Raw genomic sequence first — 18,966 nt, 5'->3', positions numbered from 1 at the left:
ACAACAGCAAAGCATACTATGGGGTCACGTGAACGTAGCGTTGCATGATGGGATGCAGTACACCATGAAGATAGCTCTGTTCGCGTACTAGAATATTTTGCGGAAGTAGTAGGTCATCCGGGTATGTTTCGCGTACTGGAAAATTTAATTTTGGTCACATACTGCATACGGCATACTGATTTGGGGCTCGATCAGTACGCCAGTAGTATGTAGTAGGCTATTTCGTACACAGCCCCCATCTCTGCTCAATTGTGAGGATTTAATGATGTCATCTTGTGGACAGCTGGGGGACATGAACGAAGGATTTGAGGACAGGATCACTGACCTGCTCTGTTCTACTCTAGTTTTTTTTTTAGATAGTCTGTAAAATTTAGCAGGTGTACTAAGGGTTATTTATGATTGACTGGTTGATATTCTGTAAATCCTTGGAAAATTGATTGTCTGATTTTCTGTGACTGGCTGGTTTTTTATCTGTGAATCATGGTCCCCGTTACCAGCCTCCATCTCGGAACCGGCGTGAGAGGCCTGAACTGAGATCTGACTTCTTCAACGCTGCCACCATGATAGAGGACGAATCAGTGAGACATTATGGAAACTTTTAGGCATTTTAGACCCTCACAGGGTCCATTCGCATGGAGTTGTGCAATATACAGTCAATGTAATTAAAAGTATCTTAACACAAAACTTTGTCTTTGTTATGAAAAACAACATTTTGTAATTAATGTATTTTTTTTACCAGGGTTTTACGATGCGCATGTTCTGAAATGCATTTTAACCGTGCTCTCCTGAAAAGGTTCTGGGACACAAGGACATACACACGAACAAACTTCAGTCTTAGTCAAAGCCCTGGTCTTCAGTCTTAGTCAAAGCCCTGGTCTTCAGTCTTAGTCAAAGCCCTGGTCTTCAGTCTTAGTCAAAGCCCTGGTCTTCAGTCTTAGTCAAAGCCCTGGTCTTCAGTGCCTGCTCTTCCTGCCCTGTCCAGTCAGACCCAGTTTTACTAAAATGCTGTAGTTTTCATGAGGTCCATTTAATTCATCTTCTTGGACAGTGTTTATGCTCCACTGTGGCTGGATGATCCTGTGATGTTTTTGGGGATCCAATCAGTTTAAATGCTAAATTTCCAACTGTGTATCTGTCCAGTCACATTGGGGATTGTTTACATTGTGGTTGCTTTCTTCATGGTGGAGTATAGGACTCCATCACACGTCTTCAGCTCTCCTCTAAGATTCCTAGTGCAAGGATGCCTTATTGTAGTCTGTTGTTGTCTGTTGCATTGCCAAACCTTTCTTCCATACAAAAGATTTAAATCAGTAGCATGTCACTTTATGAAGGGACCATTCAACATGTTTTAGTTTCCCACTGTAACCTAATCTTCAGAACATCCTGAGAAACAGAGTTGTATAACTGGGTAAATGTATTAAAAATTACATGATCATGTAAATGTTCAATATCAAAATGTATTTCTCTGTTTCTAATAACAAGATGCATTACATTGTTTAAAATAAATAAATAACTCAGGTTGTTGATGTAAATGGAATTTTTTGTCACAAGTTTATATAGGTTTGTCTGAACATCTATTTTTGTCAAATGGAGGAAGCAGTTCTATACTCCGTGATGTCAGTCCTTTTGGGTAGATACTTGTAAATTGTATATTTCAGTACTTATGATGTTGTTTTGTACAACCTAGAGCCGATTACTTTTCCTTTGAATAATGTTTTTACTCTTGCACACTTAAGAAAACTCACTTTAAAAACGTGCATCATGACTTAGGGAGTGTTTACTGCAGTAAGGATCATACTGTACATTACATGTGCACCCAACAATCACCTTATAATCATTGTGGATCATTTTCAGGATATTATGATTTTTTTTCTCTATACACGCCTGAACATTTACAAACATGTGTAGAGGTCAGTACAGTACAGTAAAGTACAGTAGAGTTGGGATTTATAAGGGAATGTTGGCATGCTTTTTCCAGGGATTAGTTTGTTTTTTGCTTGCCAGCACCTCCAGGTCTCGACAGATCCTCTTACGGGTGGTAGATGGCTGGATGATGTCATCCACAAAACCTGAGGGGGGGGAAGAGCTCAGATAGGTCACCTGCTGAAATTGCCCACACCCGCAGACAGTGTCCACAGCACCTGTACACTCACTCTGATGTGTGCATGAATCTCCTTCCCACTATCGTTTTATTATCATTCACTCTTCTTCTCTCTGTCACACTCCCTCACTCTCACACTTCCACTTACCCCTGCAGCTCATCAGCAAGTCAGGAGACACCCTGTGTGTGTGTGTGTGTGTGTGTGTGTGTGTGTGTGTGTGTGTGTGTGTGTGTGTGTCAATAGCGTCTGGCTGCAGAACTCCAGTGTGAGGCTCGCAGTAATCTGGGCCTCACCTGTGGGGACGGAAATGACGTTCACACTACGTATGCGTGTATACGGAAGCACAGGTGTGCGCTGCTTATGGAAAGAGGTGGCTCGGATGGCTTCACATGAGTTTGTTTTCTTCTGTCGAGTCACGGTAAGTTATACAAGATCAAGAAAGTTAGCTAAATAACAGGTGTAACTGTGGAAAAATAAAGATAACATAGATTGCCTTAGTGCATGGTGGGAAAATCACAAAAATTTTGATAAGGTTAGCTTTATTGTTTACTACGTCGTGAAACTATGTAGCCAGCTAAGCTAACAGTGTTTATCAATGTAGCTCTGGACCAGAATAAGGTTATGTTTTTGTTTTTAAGTTTGATGGTTTAGCTGGTTTACAAGCATAATATATGGAGGACCAAAATGACATACGTATAAATAAATTAATGTATAAATAAGTACATCTTGTTAATAACTGAAACAAAGGTTGCAAACATGCACAAATAATTTTTTTGTGTCCAGCTGTCCTATGTCCTGGACTCTGAAAGACCAGCAAATGAGCTCATAGTCAGGATTGGAAAAACCTGTTTGACAAGGGGAGACTTTCTGACCTTAGGCTTGTCCTAAGAAAGACATGGAGTCCACTGTATATATATTGGTTGTTTGTTTGCATGTTTTTTGAATTTGCATTCAATTTTTTAGGACCTTCTTTGTTTGGTGTTTTTAGTGGACTTGCAAACCATTTAGTTCCAGGACACTGGACCGAAAAAACTGGCTTCAATTTAAAGGTAAAGCTTAAAGTAATTTTCTTCATTATGTATTTAGTTGCAGGAGGCCATTTCTTGGCTCAGGTGTAGGCATGAGCTCTTCCAAGATGTTGTGCAATCTCCTGATGTCCTGCTCTTGAGAGAAGATGAATCTCAAGAGGCCCTGACAAGATTGAGCTCAATGGACAGTGTGTTCATTGATGAAGATGAGCGGGACGACATCCTGTCCCCATTTACTTTCACATTTGGAAATGGAATGGACATGGAGCTATTTATAAAAGAAATGGTTGATGCCAGGAAGCTGTCTATATTTACCATTTTGTTGGGTTAATAGTAATTAAGATTTCATGTAACAGTTTGTTTTGTTTAAAAAAAGATTTCCTTTTTGGCTCCTTACAGTTGCTGACAATTACTCATATATAGATGCTTGTCTTTTTTTAATAAATGAAAGCATAATATGTATAGAATACCACAAACTCAACAGTACAATCATCTATATCATCTATACATCTATAGCTATTTAACTGTTAAATTCGACAAAGCAAGCAAAGTTATGACTTGCAATTACGGCTACGATATAATGAGAATATTATATATAATAACTATAATATACAATAACTGGTTCTTTAGAGAAAAAGCGCTTTTAAGCACAGCAGCTGCTAATCGTGCTAAAGCTAAGTACGTTATTTACATACTGCAGTAGTAGCAGTGTTACGTGTACTGTGGTTTTTGGGGAGGTTGTTCCTTTTTTTTGTCTGGTTAATTTCCAACAGGTGGATTGCCTCATCAGGAGTGGAGTCTGTCGGCCAATCAGAGACCGCGATTTGGATGAGGGGGCGGTTCTTCGGCTTCATAATCTGCCTGCTGTGTTTGCTGGAAGTCGCTGGGAGGCGACACGAGCTTTACTGCCTTTACGGTTGTTGTGATAATCTTTATCATAATGTTATGAACTGAGTTGTATAGCAAACACCACCATGGATTGAGGGCATAGCAGCATGTGCGCACTCATATATGCACTCACGCAGTCCTGCATTTGTTAGAAACACCAGTATAGAGGCGGGCACCGTTTGTGTATTTTTGTTTGAGATTAGTTAGAGCAGTAGGTATGTTTTCTTTTCTGTAAGGGGTAAGTTTTGCTTTGTTACCGTAGTGTAGTGTGTTTTTGTTTGTTTCTTTTCTTTGGTGCCGTCTACTGCTCCTTTCCTTGGTTGGTTGGTTTATGGTTAATCGTGTGTGGTTGTACGTATGTGTCTGTTCAGTGTTTGCTGCGTAAAGGCTCTTTTTCTCATTACCACTCGGCAGTAAAGTGTTCTTTTAACGCATCCGACTGGTTTCTGCGTTCTTCTTTTATTACATCTCGTCCACAACCGGCATGTTGCCCCACACCCCAAACCTAGACCCATGACATTGTGGGGTCGTAACATATGGCATGCTACTGCCCCACACCCCAAACCTAGACCCATGACATCGTGGGGTCGTAACATATGGCATGCTACTGCCCCACACCCCAAACCTAGACCCATGACATCGTGGGGTCGTAACATATGGCATGCTACTGCCCCACACCCCAAACCTAGACCCATGACATCGTGGGGTCGTAACATATGGCATGCTACTGCCCCACACCCCAAACCTAGACCCATGACATCGTGGGGTCGTAACATATGGCATGCTACTGCCCCACACCCCAAACCTAGACCCATGACATCGTGGGGTCGTAACATATGGCATGCTACTGCCCCACACCCCAAACCTAGACCCATGACATCGTGGGGTCGTAACAAGCAGATAGTTAACACACTCCTTTATTAAACATACACAAGATATGTCATTCGTTTTGAGTACAACATACATTATGCCGTATCCAAGAGACATCTTCTCACGAGGAGAAGCGCACACCTGTGCTTCCGTATACACGCATACGTAGTGTGAACGTCAGTTCCGTCCTCACACGAGGTGAGTCCCAGAATGCTGCGAGCCTCACACTGGAGGTCTGCAGCCAGACCCTCCTCGTGTGTGTGCGTGTGTGTGTGTGTGGTACCTCTGACAGCAGCAGGGAAGGGGTTGGCAAACTTCTCCACATACTCCGCCTCCGCCTCTGCCTGGTTTTCTTTACCCCTGAAAATGATCTGCACAGCACCCTGGAAACAGAACCAGACACACCTGCTCAAAATATTTACAGAGTGGCCACACCACATTTCACCCCCTTCATTGAAGTTTTGGAATAATATATAAATATTGTTAAAGTTTCAAAACACATCATTCACTACCTCAGATGACCAAGTAAACATTATCATTGGGGTACATTGAAAAATACATCTGTTTTCATATGTATTCCCCATTTATCCACACTAAAACATTGTGCTGCAGCTAGAGTCCTAAGGCTAGAAAATTTGATCATATTAATACCACTGCATTAGTCGCTGCATTACACTGGCTTCCGATTACATATCGACTTGAATTAAAAATTCTTCAGTTAACCTATAAGGCGTTAAATGGTCTTGCCCACAATATCTGCCCACAATAAGGCGTTAAATGGTCTTGCCCACAATATCACAGTCATCCAGCTGTGTCATGGCATCACTCTAGTTGTGATAATGACATGGGTGTAAAGCAATGTCTCAGTGAGCCCTCATGACTGTGGTCACCTCTGAACCCCTCCCTTTAGTTATGCTGCTATAGATTAGCCTTCCCTAGATGGGTTCCTTTTTGAGTCTTGGTCCTCCCAAGGTTTCTTCCTAATCCCCACCATCATAGGGAGTTTTTTCTTGCCACTTTCGCCTTTGGCTTGCTCATTAGAAATCTGGACCCATACAATTGTAAACCTGCTTTGTACATGTGTTGTAAATAACCGCTATATAAATAAATTTGACTTTTCCATCACTGAGCATTTTTTTGTCAATTCCACTCTTCTTGAGTGGAACGCTCTCAGGATTTGGCACTAAAGAGAGTTTCAACGTTAAGCAGCTCAACCCCAGCACGACCTGTAAGTATTCATGCTATGTACTTTTTGTGTCCATACTTTTTGTGTCACATTATTGAGAAACATATTTACATGGAGATTCGTTTTATTGTCAGTGTTGTTCCTGTCAGAATAAATACATTCTGGCACCTTTAAATTGTGGAGGGAACAATAATTTAGAGCAGTGGTTCCCAAAGTGGGGGGCGCGCCCCCTACGTGGGGCGTGGAGCTATTGCAGGGGGGGCGTGGAGCTTGGAAGTAAAACATGTGCACATGTGTCAGTTAGGGATAAACCAATTCCGATATTAATATCTGAAAAAAATTCTAGATCGGGTATCGGTGACAATGTGACCGATCCATAAAAACAGATCTATTCAGTCTAATTCTATGCTTGTAACGCTTTTCGGAGTTAGTTCAACCTTAAATATCCACTCTGTCCTGGATAGAAGTGAACTTGGACAGTTAACAGCCGAGTGAAACACGAAGCACACAGAGGAGAGGTGAATCACTAGCCGGGTTTCCATCCAAACCTTTCGAAAAAATAATGCGCAATTTCCAAGTTTCGGCAGAAATAAATGCGAATTAAGCCTTGTTTCCATTCATTACAGTTATGCGAATAAACTTTAGATCACGTGAGAGGACGCCAAACAATAGTGGTTTTACGTCCATCTGGCAGTTACGCATTTTTGCACGTTGAGGTTTTGAAACATTTTTTTCTTTTTCTTTTCTATACATGGAGAAGTTAAATTAAATTTTTACTCTCTCCAGAACTGTTTTTGTATGTATTTGCCATCTTTACATCGCGATCATGTACAGAGCCACATGACTTGAGGCATGATACGTCATCGTTTATGCGAAAAACCCTTTTCCATCCAGTTTTTCCGAATTTTGGCGACGCGATAGTCTAACTTTTCCACCTCCTCCTAGCGTAAAAATCTTTTTGCAATATTTGGAGCTTTTTTCGAAATTTGGTCTTTTTCCATCCAGCTTTTTTCATGCGCATTTTCAAAATGCGCAAAAACTCGGTGGATGGAAAACCCTCTACTGACTCGTACTCGCGCTGGTAGTATTCCACTTAGTCTGTTTATTTGCTGTTTGACCAAAATAAACCTGGGCTCCAGCACTACTGTTCATACATGAATTGGTGAGTTGTCCAAAGCTCATTGAATGCATTACTTACAGAAATAAAATAAAGATAAAATAAAGAGCAGTGGTCTGAGTCGGTCTACAGCAGAAGGCTAAAAAAACAACAATATTCCATACGTGCACTCAACTCGCTCCCTTAAAGAGACAGTACACATATGGCGCATTTCCACTAGGGCCTGCTTGGCGCGGTACGGTTCGATACGGATCGATTCACAACGGAACGGTACGGTCGCGTTGTGTTTCCATTACAATGGTGAACCACCCCAATGTGGGTGGAGTCGCTGTTGGCGCACGGGTTGTAGTGTCGTGACATCATTTGTATGCGACCACAACACCGGTCGATGCCCCTTAACACATACCATTATTGTATCTTATTTATCTTTATCTTCATTATTGTATGTGGTTGCTCTAATTATTGACAATAATTTGGTATTACTCAAACAGGCTGAACACACCCTGCATAAAAAGCATCAGTCATACAATCAAATAAAATCAAACTTTATTATGAAATATAGATATTTAAAGTACAAAATATGTAAATAATATAGTTATAGTTAAAAAAAAGTGCAAAAGGCAAATTACCTAAAAATAACGTATAGCTTTATATGAAATAAATATTTATAATACTACAAGCAACATTTTGTGTGCTTTTACTGGCGTCTGTCTCGCATGGTGTTCACAAGTTCGCCAAGCACCCCGAGGAAAGCCCGGTTGAAGGAAACATTTTCCGCCAACTCCGCTCACCTCGTCAGTGGAAGGGAAATCTTGAACGTAAAAAATAACAAATATTAAACACAAGCATTCCCGTGAAAGCAACAATATAGCGTAACTGCACAAAATGTGTAGCACGTCATCCCTGCTCATGCTTTGTTTATGGCTACAGCTAACTAGCAACTAGCAAGGCTAAGAGCTAGCTATTGTACAGTAGTGACTGTGGTGGTAACATTAACTACAAACACAGCTCTAAATTCCTGCGTTTACAATAGATGCGTTCATATTACGTTCATATTACATCTTTTACGAGCCTAGTAAAACTGAAATCACAATACACTCACCATTCTCCGTGGCCTCCAGCACCGACGTTGTCGTGTCCAGCACATTTTCTCTTCCGTTACTGGCTGGCCGGTGACCGTATATGGCATCCATTTGCTGGAACCATTTCCAGTCTTTGCGGTTTGCTCCGCTGCATCCGTTATAATCCTTCACCGCCCGGTAATCGCTTTTAAGCTTTTTAAGCTTGGACCGACCGGCACTGCTGAACGGACCGCTGGTAGCCATGAGTGGCCATTAGCGCGGAAACCTCGCTAAAAACCTTTACATTTCTAGTGGCCCCGTCTAGTTCGCCCTGGATTTTTTGATCGCTGATTATTAACAGAAAGGTTTGTACCTTGGCGTTTGACCAGGGAACAGACTTCGCTCCTTGGGTTTTAAAAATGGCTGAGGAGTCCATAGCGGAGGAGTCGCTCTCCTGACGCAACCTGTGACGACACTCCCTGGCCAATCAGTGTCATGCTGTTCCTCCACGTCACAGAACTGTACCGCTTCGGAACGGTTAGAACCTCGAGCGAGTAGGTACGAAAATACTACCCGAAGGGACCGGCAAACTGGGACCTGGTACTAATGGAAACACTCACAAACCGTCGCGAATCGAACCGTACCGCGCCAAGCAGGCCCTAGTGGAAATGGGCCAATATTTCTGGCCGTTACATGCTTTGTGCTCTGCGTGATGTCTGCGCTAGCAAACTAGCCACATAGGTATTGCTGTTTCTCTTATTTCATCTCCTTATTTATTTTAAATTATATTTAGAATTCTTGAACCATTTCAAAGGTTTCTTGCAGTTTATTTTTTTCATGTTTGACCAAAGTTGTGAACCTATTGTTTTTGTAAGTTTCAGGTTCTTTGGTATTATTTATTTTACATTCAATGTTCTATTCATAATTGCACTGACTGAACAAATGCAAGTTGTCTTGTTTTTACATGTTTTTATGTGTGTTTAAGTGTGCTATACTGGTGCAGAGTTTTCAATAAACTTGTAATTCAGTATGTCTGTGTTTAAAAAAAATGTTTTATGTCGATTCAGCATTGTTTTACTCTGTCAGACCAGTATCGGATCAGTATCAGCCGATACTAAGCCTCAGATATCTGAATGGGTATCGGAAGTGAAAAACGTGAATCGGTGCATCCCTAGTCAATGGGGGGGGGGGGGGGGGGGGGGCGCAAAAATATTCTCATCTACTAAAGGGGGGCACGGCAGAAAAAGTTTGGGAACCACTGATTTAGAGGAAGCATTACTTTACAGGTGGAGGGAGCATTAATTCAGAGAGTATTAAACAGTGTTACCTTGGCCCCCATCACAGCCACTTCAGCTGACGTCCAGGCATAGTTCACATCTCCTCGCAAGTGTTTGGAGCTCATCACATCATACGCTCCACCATAAGCCTGCGGGGTAAACAGGATTCAGCCAACAACCTCATATATAAAGTGTGCATGCACACACATGCCCCGCCCCTGCCCCATCATGCTCACACGTGCCCCGCCCCTGCCCCATCATGCTCACACGTGCCCCGCACCTGCCCCATCTGCCCCTCCCACAGTAATGCCTCTTACCTTTCTTGTGATTACAGTAATTTTAGGAACTGTTGCCTCTGCAAAAGCAAAAAGCAGTTTTGCTCCATGCCTGATAATGCCTCCGTACTCTTGAGCAGTGCCTGCAGGGTCACAGACGTTTAATGAAAATGTGTAAACCAGCAATGTGATTTAGACCATTAGAAATGTGTCATTTAAAGAACCTCATGTAGAAGATCAACATGAAATATATTTTAAAATATTTTAATTGTTTACATTTTTTTTTCTTCAAGATTTTAAAATTTTCCTTACCTGGGAGGAATCCAGGAACATCCACAAATGTGATGATGGGAATGTTAAAAGCATCACAGAACCTAACGAAGCGTGCCCCTTTTATTGAAGAGTTGATGTCCAAGCAGCCTACAATAAGTGAAGACGTAGAGGCACAGGACAAAAACGGGGGAATTACCCCTGTATTACATAATGACCCCCGTATTACATAATGACCCCTGTATTACATTTTACATTATTAGTGATGCTGGAGTGAGTTGGATCAGCATAGAGGCATCTGTACCTGACGCTACTTTTGGTTGGTTTCCCACAATGCCAATAGTGCGACCATTCATCCGTGCAAAGCCCACCACAATATTCTTGGCATAGTTCGGCATTATTTCAAAGAAATCCCTCTCATCCACTATCTGTGGGACGGGTAGAGAGGGAGGAATGCAGCTCTACACTCAAATGTAAATCGTTTAAACACCATACCTGCACATTAAGGCAAACTTACAGCCTGAATGATGTCCAGCATGTCGTAGGCCTTGGTGCTCTCAAAGGGGACCAGGGTGTCAAGCCCAGGAACCAGACGATCGCTAAGGGCACAAAAGCAGACAACATGTCCTTCCTTAGCAGAGTAACAACCCCGCTCACACAGGAGTAACAGTACAAAGCCAGGTAACTCCCACCCCATGGGGAGATAGATACATGGGTCCACTGTCCCATGTGCCCACCCTCTGTGGGACAGGAAGTAGTGGCTGAAGGCGGGGGCCTTGGCGTTCTGATCCTCAGTTACTGAAGACATGAAATGTGACCTCTCTGGTTGGGAAGGAGCCTGAGCTGGTGTGTGAGGCTGAGAGATACCAACTAGATAAAGTTGGACTCACCTCAACATACAGTGTGAATTCTGAAACCAATCCTCTCAAGGGAGGCTGGACTTTATTCCATTCTGGAGTTTGGGTGGGGTGGGGTGGGGTGGGGTGGGTGGGTAGGTAGGTAGGTAGGTAGGTAGATCTTTATTGATCCCTTTGGGAGGTTTCCCTCAGGGAAATTACGATTTAACCAGCATCATAACAGTAATAGAAAATAGTGGATACAGATTAAAGAGATTAAACTAGTAATAATAATTATAAATATAAAAACTATAGAATATACGAGCCAAAGAGATATTACACATAGTTATTAGGGGTGTGTTTGAAAAATCGATTTTTCGATTCAAATTGATCTTCATTTGAATGATTCGATATCGATTATTAAACCTGAGATCGATCTTTAGAATTGGCCAATTTTCCACGCTTATGCGTACCGTTTTAACGTCTCGCGTTTTATCTCGCGTGACGTGCTTTAATTCCACATTGTTTAGGTGTATGAACCCTGCAAACATAACTTTGTTCATTGCGCTGAAGCGCGGCGCGCACAAAGTTACAAAATTCGAGAGGTGCATGACCTCGCGAAGCGTCGTTGATTACGTCGTTTTCGGTGCGCGGACCCTCACGCCGGTCGCGACGCGTAAAATATCAAATCAAATCAAATATATTTGTATAACGCTTTTCACAACATATATATAAAGCTGTGAAGTTTTCTCAACAGCGGGCAATATTGTTGCTGCACAAAGGAGCTGTCTCCTCAACATGTTGATCAGCTCATTTTCTTGCAGAAAAATTTGACAATCTCCAAGATGTCAGAAAGCAGTCATGAAGTTTTTGGACCTTAAATGGTTACAATATTCAGAACTATGTTCATAAATGTTTTTGTTACATGTAAAAAAAACTTAATTTGCACTTTAAAAGGCTGTTCAAAACTACTTTCAATGCCTTTTCTGGTAAAGGAGCTATGTGTGTGCATTAACTGATATAAAAAAAAAGAATGTAACTATTGTTCACAGTATAAACACTAATAACTTAATGCATTTTAATAAAGTTTGAGTGTTCCTTGTATCATTACAACATTTCACATTCAAACTACACTTTTTATAGTAACTGAAATTTCCCTACAAGAATCGATATTGAATCGGATCGAATCGAAAATCGAATTGAATCGGGACCTTGTGAATCAGAAGCGAATCAAACTGGGAAATCAGTAGTGATACCCACCCCTAATAGTTATTGCACTCTGTTTAAAATATTATTGCACTGGTTATTTTTAATGAGCCATTAAGTTATTGTATGTAGTCCGGTTAGTGTTTGATCAGTCTGTTTTCCTGTGAGTCCAATGGCATAAAGGACAAAGGAGTTTTTAAACCTGTTAGTCCTGCACTTGGGAAGGAGCAGTCGGTCACTGAACACACTCCTCTGGTTACTGATGACAGTGTTCAGAGGATGACTGACATCGTCCATAATGCCCAGCAGTTTGTCCAGGGTCTTCTTCTCTGCCACAGTCACCAGAGAGTCCAGCTTCATGCCGACCACTGAGTCAGCCCGTCTGATGAGTTTGTTCAGCCTGGATGTGTCCTTCTTGGATATGCTGCTCCCCCAGCACACCACAGTGTAGAACAGGACACTGGCAACCACAGACTGATAGAACATCCACAGTAGTTTCCGGTGATAAGATGGGGGTGGAGGAGGAGGAGGCTGCTGCAGTAAGTGATGGAAGGTGTGTTGAGGGAAGAGGGAGATATGGCTGCAGTGAGGGAGAGGGTGTGGGAGACATGGACTGATTGAAGAAGTTCTTCATCTCGTTGGCCTTCTAAACAGTCCGTCCTATGGCTCTGGTCTTTGTGTTGTGGCCAGTGATGGTCTTAACACCTTTCCAGACCTCCCTCATGTTGTTCTCTTCAAGCTTAAGCTCCACCTTTCTCCTGTAGCTGTCCTTAGCTTCCCTCACACAGCGATCACCTCCTGTGCTGCTTTCATCGCCCCCCTGTCCCTGCTCCAGAATGCGGCCTTCTTCCTGTTGAGGACAGCTTTGACTTCCCGCGTTACCCATGGCTTATTGTTAGGGTAACACCGTACAGTCTTCATGGGGGAAACCACGTCTACACAGAAGTTGAGATAATCCGTCAGACAGTGTGTCATCCCCTCTATGTCCTCACAGTGTGGGCTAAGCAGCACATCCCAGTCCGTGGTTCTTGTTCAGGAGTGGGGGAAGGAGCGGTGTGGCGTCTGCAGTGTTGCGGATGCTGTATTGTTGTGGTGGGGGAGCAAGGCAATGCTCTCAACTTACTGGTCAATCACTCACATATGGTCACGAGCTCTAGGTAGTGACCAAAAGAATGAGACAAGACCAAGGACATGCCGGAGAGATTATGTGTCTCGGCTGTTCTGGGAACGCCTCTGTATCCACCCAGAAGAGCTGAGAGAGGTGGCTAGGGAGAGAGAAACCTGTGGCTCCTTTACGCTACTGTCCCTGTGACCCGGAGCTGGATAAGCAGGATGTTAACACAAGGATGTTTACAGTTCTCCTAACAGTGTATGGTACACCAGTAGTCAGTTTCTTTACCTGGGATCATGACACTCAGTAACAGGTGCTGGGTCTTTGTTACTCAGTGGGAGGAAGTTGAAGAAGTTTCTCAGGTTCAGCAGGGCATCAACATCATTCTCAAAGGCCCTATGAGCCACACCTAACAGATACAGAGACAGGCATGTGTTCCTGTTGATAGTGATTACATGACATTTATTTGTATGGTTCCTTTTAAAAATCTTAAAAGGTAAAATCTAAATCTCATTGAGATTCATTTTAATAGTGCAAAGTTTGTCAGCAGGTCTCAAGCATGGGATCATTATAACTAAACTCTAAATAATCAGTGACTGGGCCTGTGCAAATGTACGGACACCCAGATATTTATTTATTTATTTAGGACCAGGCCTCAGATCTGGATGATCAAATCAGTGCTGAGGTCACAAACTGTACAGGATTAAGCAACTAAAAAACATCCAAGCTGTAGATATTCTGATATTCTCTATTCTTCTTCAATCTTTGTGTTCACACTCGGCAACCACAATGTCATCTAAGCAACTGTCTAAAGATCTACAGTAATCACTCCCCACATGGCAGAGGAACAGAGAAGAACGCAGTAATCACTCCCCACATGGCAGAGGAACAGAGAAGAATGCAGTAATCACTCCCCACATGGCAGAGGAACAGAGAAGAACGCAGTAATCACTCCCCACATGGCAGAGGAACCGTACGAGAAGAACGCTCAGGATTTTCAGGTTGCAGTTCCATTTTGCAGTTACAGTGCAAATGTTATTAAGAAATGTAATTTCAGGGGAACTGTGGAGATCAGAATACGATCTGGAAGACCAAGAAAACTCAAGAGAGACTTTCTTGTGTACTGGTAAGAAAGGCTAATAAAACCTGAAAACCTGGAGAAAGTGTTAGCAAAGTGATGGGCAATGGTGCACTCTGCAGCAGTGCTGCACAAACATCTGCACAAACATCACTCCTATGGAAGTGTCTTAAGAGGAAATCCTTACCATAACAAAACCAACCATTTGAAGTATTGCTACAGAACAACAAGAAAAGCATGATGTGTTTTGTAAGCATGTGCTGTATACTGAAGTCAAAATTAAACTAATGGCCAGAATTTGCTATGGTGGGATGAAAAAAGGATGGTGGGAGAAAAGCCTTAAATCATCCTGCCATCAGTGAAGCAGGGGGTGGATCTATCATGTTTGGGGTTCCATATCAGCAAATGTGGGTTCATGTCTAAAGAGGTTTTGGACGTGGCTGAATGACAATAGTTCTGACAATTCACACCTCACTGTTGAGACATTTCTATATTTTGAAAGACAAAGGAGCTGCATATTGTGCATGTTTAATTAGCTAGAATCACATACATTCACTCTATGATTTGCTTAAGGTAAAGAGAAACATGTCAAACAATACTTCTGTTTTTATTTAGAAAGTCTCTCAGTTGTAAATCATACTCTGGTATACATTATACAGGGCAGTCAAGGCCTGGTGGTAGGGAACTGGTCTTGTGACCGGAGGATCGTGGTTTTGATTCCCAGACCTGAGGCCATGACTGAGGTGCCCCTGAGCAAGGCCCTCAACCCTCAATTGCTCACTTGTATAAATTGAGAAAAATGTAAGTCGCTCTGGATAAGGGCATCTGCCAAATGCCATAAATGTAAATGTAAATGTATACAGATTTATTAAAAGATTCGTAAACAGCTGCCACTATGTTCATGAACTCACGCGGTCTCCTAGCAGGAGTCCTTCAATGAAGCTGGTGGCTAGAATACTTGCCAGAAACAGCAGTGTGTGTCTTTGCTCCACCCAGTTCCTCCTGGGTCACATCCTCATTAGTGACCGATTTCACCACATCTGGACCTGTGATGAAGAGGTATGATGTGTCCTGCCCAAAAATAAACAATAAATATATTATTTGTATATTTTGCCCAGTTGTCAAGCTGAAAAACCAAGACAGAAGAAAATATTCCCACTGATCCAAGGAATTTGTTGCTATTTAAAAAAATTCCTGACAAACATGAACTACAATTTGATCTGTATCTACCACCATTAATATTCTAAAAGCTTTGGTACGTGTTTATATGAAATTCTTTAAGGTTTAAGGCCAAATCCATTTACGCCTATAGAATGTCAGTGTATGGTTCTCCTTGTATTTCCAAAACAATTTTTTATCTTTGCCCTTGACAGGTTAATGAAGCCAGACTGCGCATGTGATGTCACCTAATGTCACCTTCTGTTTGACTCTTACCTTCACCATGAAGGTGAAATCTGTTAGAGCAGGTGAGTAGACAGCTCCACCTGCACATGGGCCCATGATGAGGGAGATCTGAGGGACCACGCCAGAAGACATCACGTTCCGCTGGGACACAAACAGGGAATTGAGAGGATAAAAAAAATCACCCCACACACATTTGTTAGGCTACACAGCCTCAGTCGTTCCACTTACTAAAAAGATGTCTGCATAACCTGCAAGAGACTCCACCCCTTCCTGAATACGGGCACCACCCGAGTCGTTGAGACCAATAACAGGCGCTCCCACCATCATCGCCTGGTCCATAATCTACCAATGAAAATGGAACTTTAGTGCAGCACATATAGAAACATGTGACTGATGAGGCTATACTAACTATGAACTAAAAGACTGACAGATTAAAAATAAATTAATTAAACACATTTAATCAGGACACAAACATGATTCATGAATCTTTTTTTGCCATATTAGTGACAGAATTGTGACACTGCAGATTGGCTGCAAAGTCACAAGTCAGAGAGGATTCAGTCTCTGAAATCAGGGCCTGCGATTGAGCAGAGGTCACCTTGCAAATCTTCTGAGCATGAGCTCCAGACAAACTGCCTCCAAACACAGTGAAGTCCTGATTGAAAGAGAGACATGTTTGCATATCAGTTCATGATGTTCTATCCTATAACATCAGTTCACTCAAAAGCAGAGTGATGTGTAAATGCATACACACCTGACTGAAAACGTACACGAGCCTGCCATTGATTCTGCCCTGTCCTGTTACCACGCTGTCACCTGGGAACTGGACCCATGTACAATGTAAAGAATATGCAAGTTTGACAGTCAGCATGTTAAAAGCTGTAAAATGTGTATCATGCCAATTATGGTCCTGCCCAGGGTATTTTTGGGTGTCACTTCATCCCCTTGCAATGTGTCTGAAATGAGGTGTGCATTTCTGAGCTCTTCTGAGTGCATAACACCCCTGTGCTAACACCTTTGAGTAAACAGATTTCTTTATTGTAAATACAGGATTTTTTCAATGTTTTGTGGACACTACATTTTTACATGCCATTATACATGTTTAGTAAACTTATCTTGATTCTATTATTTTGTAGTCAGTACTGAAGTTTAAAAGGCTAGTCTTACACTGACATTTTCTCATGTTATTGTGCCATAGTTGGTATGAGATGATAAACCACTGTTCATGGTTTCGTTATAATGGGTTGGATTACACAATTTCTTGACAGCAGTACTGTCTTTGCTCAAAATTTAAACCAATGAGTGCATGATCTCCTATCATGTGTTTTAATTTGTATATTCAAACAGGTATATGCCAATCATAGGTTTAGTATAAATAAAGTTTTATACCAAACCTATAGTTGGAATTTGATGCCAAAATATTATATCCCTGTCTAGGATGTTTACACTGACTGAACCTAATTTGACAGGAAAATAGGAATTTGATATTTTACAGCAAATGTCCTTCTGACCAATGCTGGATTGTTGGAAAGAAATGTGTTTATACGGACAACATTTACAGTTCTGAGTTGTTCATGAGTCTACACTGAAAAACTACAGGAACTTGTTCTAGCTTGTTCTGGGATCAGTGGTCTGAAACTTAGAAGTAATCAGACAATGCTACTTTAATACACCATCACTTTGATGATGTTACAGATACATTTTTTTAAGTTATCCTCCCATCTCTGTTGATACAACTGGAATACACAGCAACGCCAGTTAAACAATATACGTTAACACCTGAGCAAAAATATCCAGATGAAATGTTTGCGTCACACGTGATTTGTACCTTGTTGTGATCTGCCTCCATCCCAAAATCAGCACAGCGATGTTCGACAAACATGTCATATTCAACAAAGGAATCATTGTCCAATAACAGGTCAATTCTTTCTCGAGCAGTTAGTTTACCCTGCGAAGATTACATTATTAAAATGATTTCCGTGCTCAAATCTCATTGATATTGTGTAATGTTAAAAGTGTCAGTAGTGTGAGGGTGGTGTTGAGGTGGTGTGAGGGTGGTGTTGAGGTGGTGTGAGGGTGGTGTTGAGGTGGTGTGAGGGTGGTGTTGAGGTGTGAGGGTGGTGTTGAGGTGTGAGGGTGGTGTTGAGGTGGTGTGAGGGTGGTGTGAGGGTGGTGTTGAGGTGGTGTTGAGGTGGTGTGAGGGTGGTATTGAGGTGGTGTGAGGGTGGTGTTGAGGTGGTGTGAGGGTGGTGTTGAGGTGGTGTGAGGGTGGTGTTGAGGTGTGAAGGTGGTGTTGAGGTGGTGTGAGGGTGGTGTTGAGGTGTGAGGGTGGTGTTGAGGTGGTGTGAGGGTGGTGTTGAGGTGTGAGGGTGGTGTTGAGGTGGTGTGAGGGTGGTGTTGAGGTGTGAAGGTGGTGTTGAGGTGGTATTGAGGTGGTGTGAGGGTGGTGTTGAGGTGTGAGGGTGGTGTTGAGGTGGTGTGAGGGTGGTGTTGAGGTGGTGTGAGGGTGGTGTTGAGGTGTGAGGGTGGTTTGAGGGTGGTGTTGAGGTGGTGTGAGGGTGGTGTTGAGGAGGTGTGAGGGTGGTGTTGAGGTGGTGTTGAGGAGGTGTGAGGGTGGTGTTGAGGTGTAGTCACCCTGTGGTGTTGTGCCTCCACTCTCTTCTCTCCTCCACCCAGCAGCGCAGCGCTCCGCTTCAACTCTACTCTCTCCTGCACGGACAGCGGACTGATGTAACACCGCCGTGAGGTCCGCAGCGCTCCCGGTCCCGTCACCGCACCGGCCACACTTCCCTGCGTGACGCCGACTAACCAACTCAACGAGCGTCTTAGCCCAGTTAAAACCCCGCTGCTTCCTACACGAGTGTACGCCGCCATTACTGTGTACCGTAGAGGACACGCGGGCGGGACACAACTAAACCAATCAGTGGACTGGAATTTTACGACCAATCATTAATCGTTTTCTGTGTAGGCGTTACAGAGAGAACCAATCGGAGATGCGCTCGAGGCTGCGTTGTATGTATTTAACCTAAATACAACATACTGTGAGCTCGCTAGCTAGCTAATGTATGTGACTCCCAAGGCAGAATGAGCACAATTAGTTCGGCGTAAACGAATATAAGTTGTTATTAAATGGTGCGTTACCAACGTTTAAAGTGACTACGTGAACATTATCTACGCTAAATGTACATCTGGCTCTCCATTTGTAGATCTACGTGTTTGTGGTCGATGAGTCCTGGCGGCCACCAGGGGGCGGTAGC

The 18,966-nt window shown here is 42.7% G+C and overlaps 1 protein-coding gene across 1 annotated transcript; it reads right to left on the bottom strand.

The window, feature by feature from the left end:
• Positions 1–1,759: 1,759 nt before the first annotated feature.
• pccb (propionyl-CoA carboxylase subunit beta) lies at positions 1,760–18,783 on the bottom strand. The gene is made up of 15 exons (XM_076975863.1): positions 18,344–18,783; positions 17,538–17,657; positions 16,464–16,532; positions 16,308–16,364; positions 15,938–16,051; positions 15,740–15,850; positions 15,268–15,376; positions 13,516–13,636; positions 10,592–10,673; positions 10,379–10,502; positions 10,117–10,224; positions 9,847–9,947; positions 9,580–9,678; positions 5,172–5,271; positions 1,760–2,069 (listed from the first exon to the last, which is right to left on the bottom strand). The coding sequence occupies exons 1-15, from the start codon at positions 18,581–18,583 to the stop codon at positions 1,948–1,950; spliced, it is 1,677 nt and encodes a 558-aa protein (XP_076831978.1). The 5' UTR covers positions 18,584–18,783; the 3' UTR covers positions 1,760–1,947.
• Between the last annotated feature and the right edge of the window lie 183 nt (positions 18,784–18,966).

The sequence above is a fragment of the Brachyhypopomus gauderio genome, chromosome 16 (assembly GCF_052324685.1).
Source record: "Brachyhypopomus gauderio isolate BG-103 chromosome 16, BGAUD_0.2, whole genome shotgun sequence".
NCBI classification, from domain to species: Eukaryota; Metazoa; Chordata; class Actinopteri; order Gymnotiformes; family Hypopomidae; genus Brachyhypopomus; species Brachyhypopomus gauderio.
Note: the sequence above shows the minus strand (reverse complement) of the source record. Positions and strands in the feature narration are given on the sequence as shown.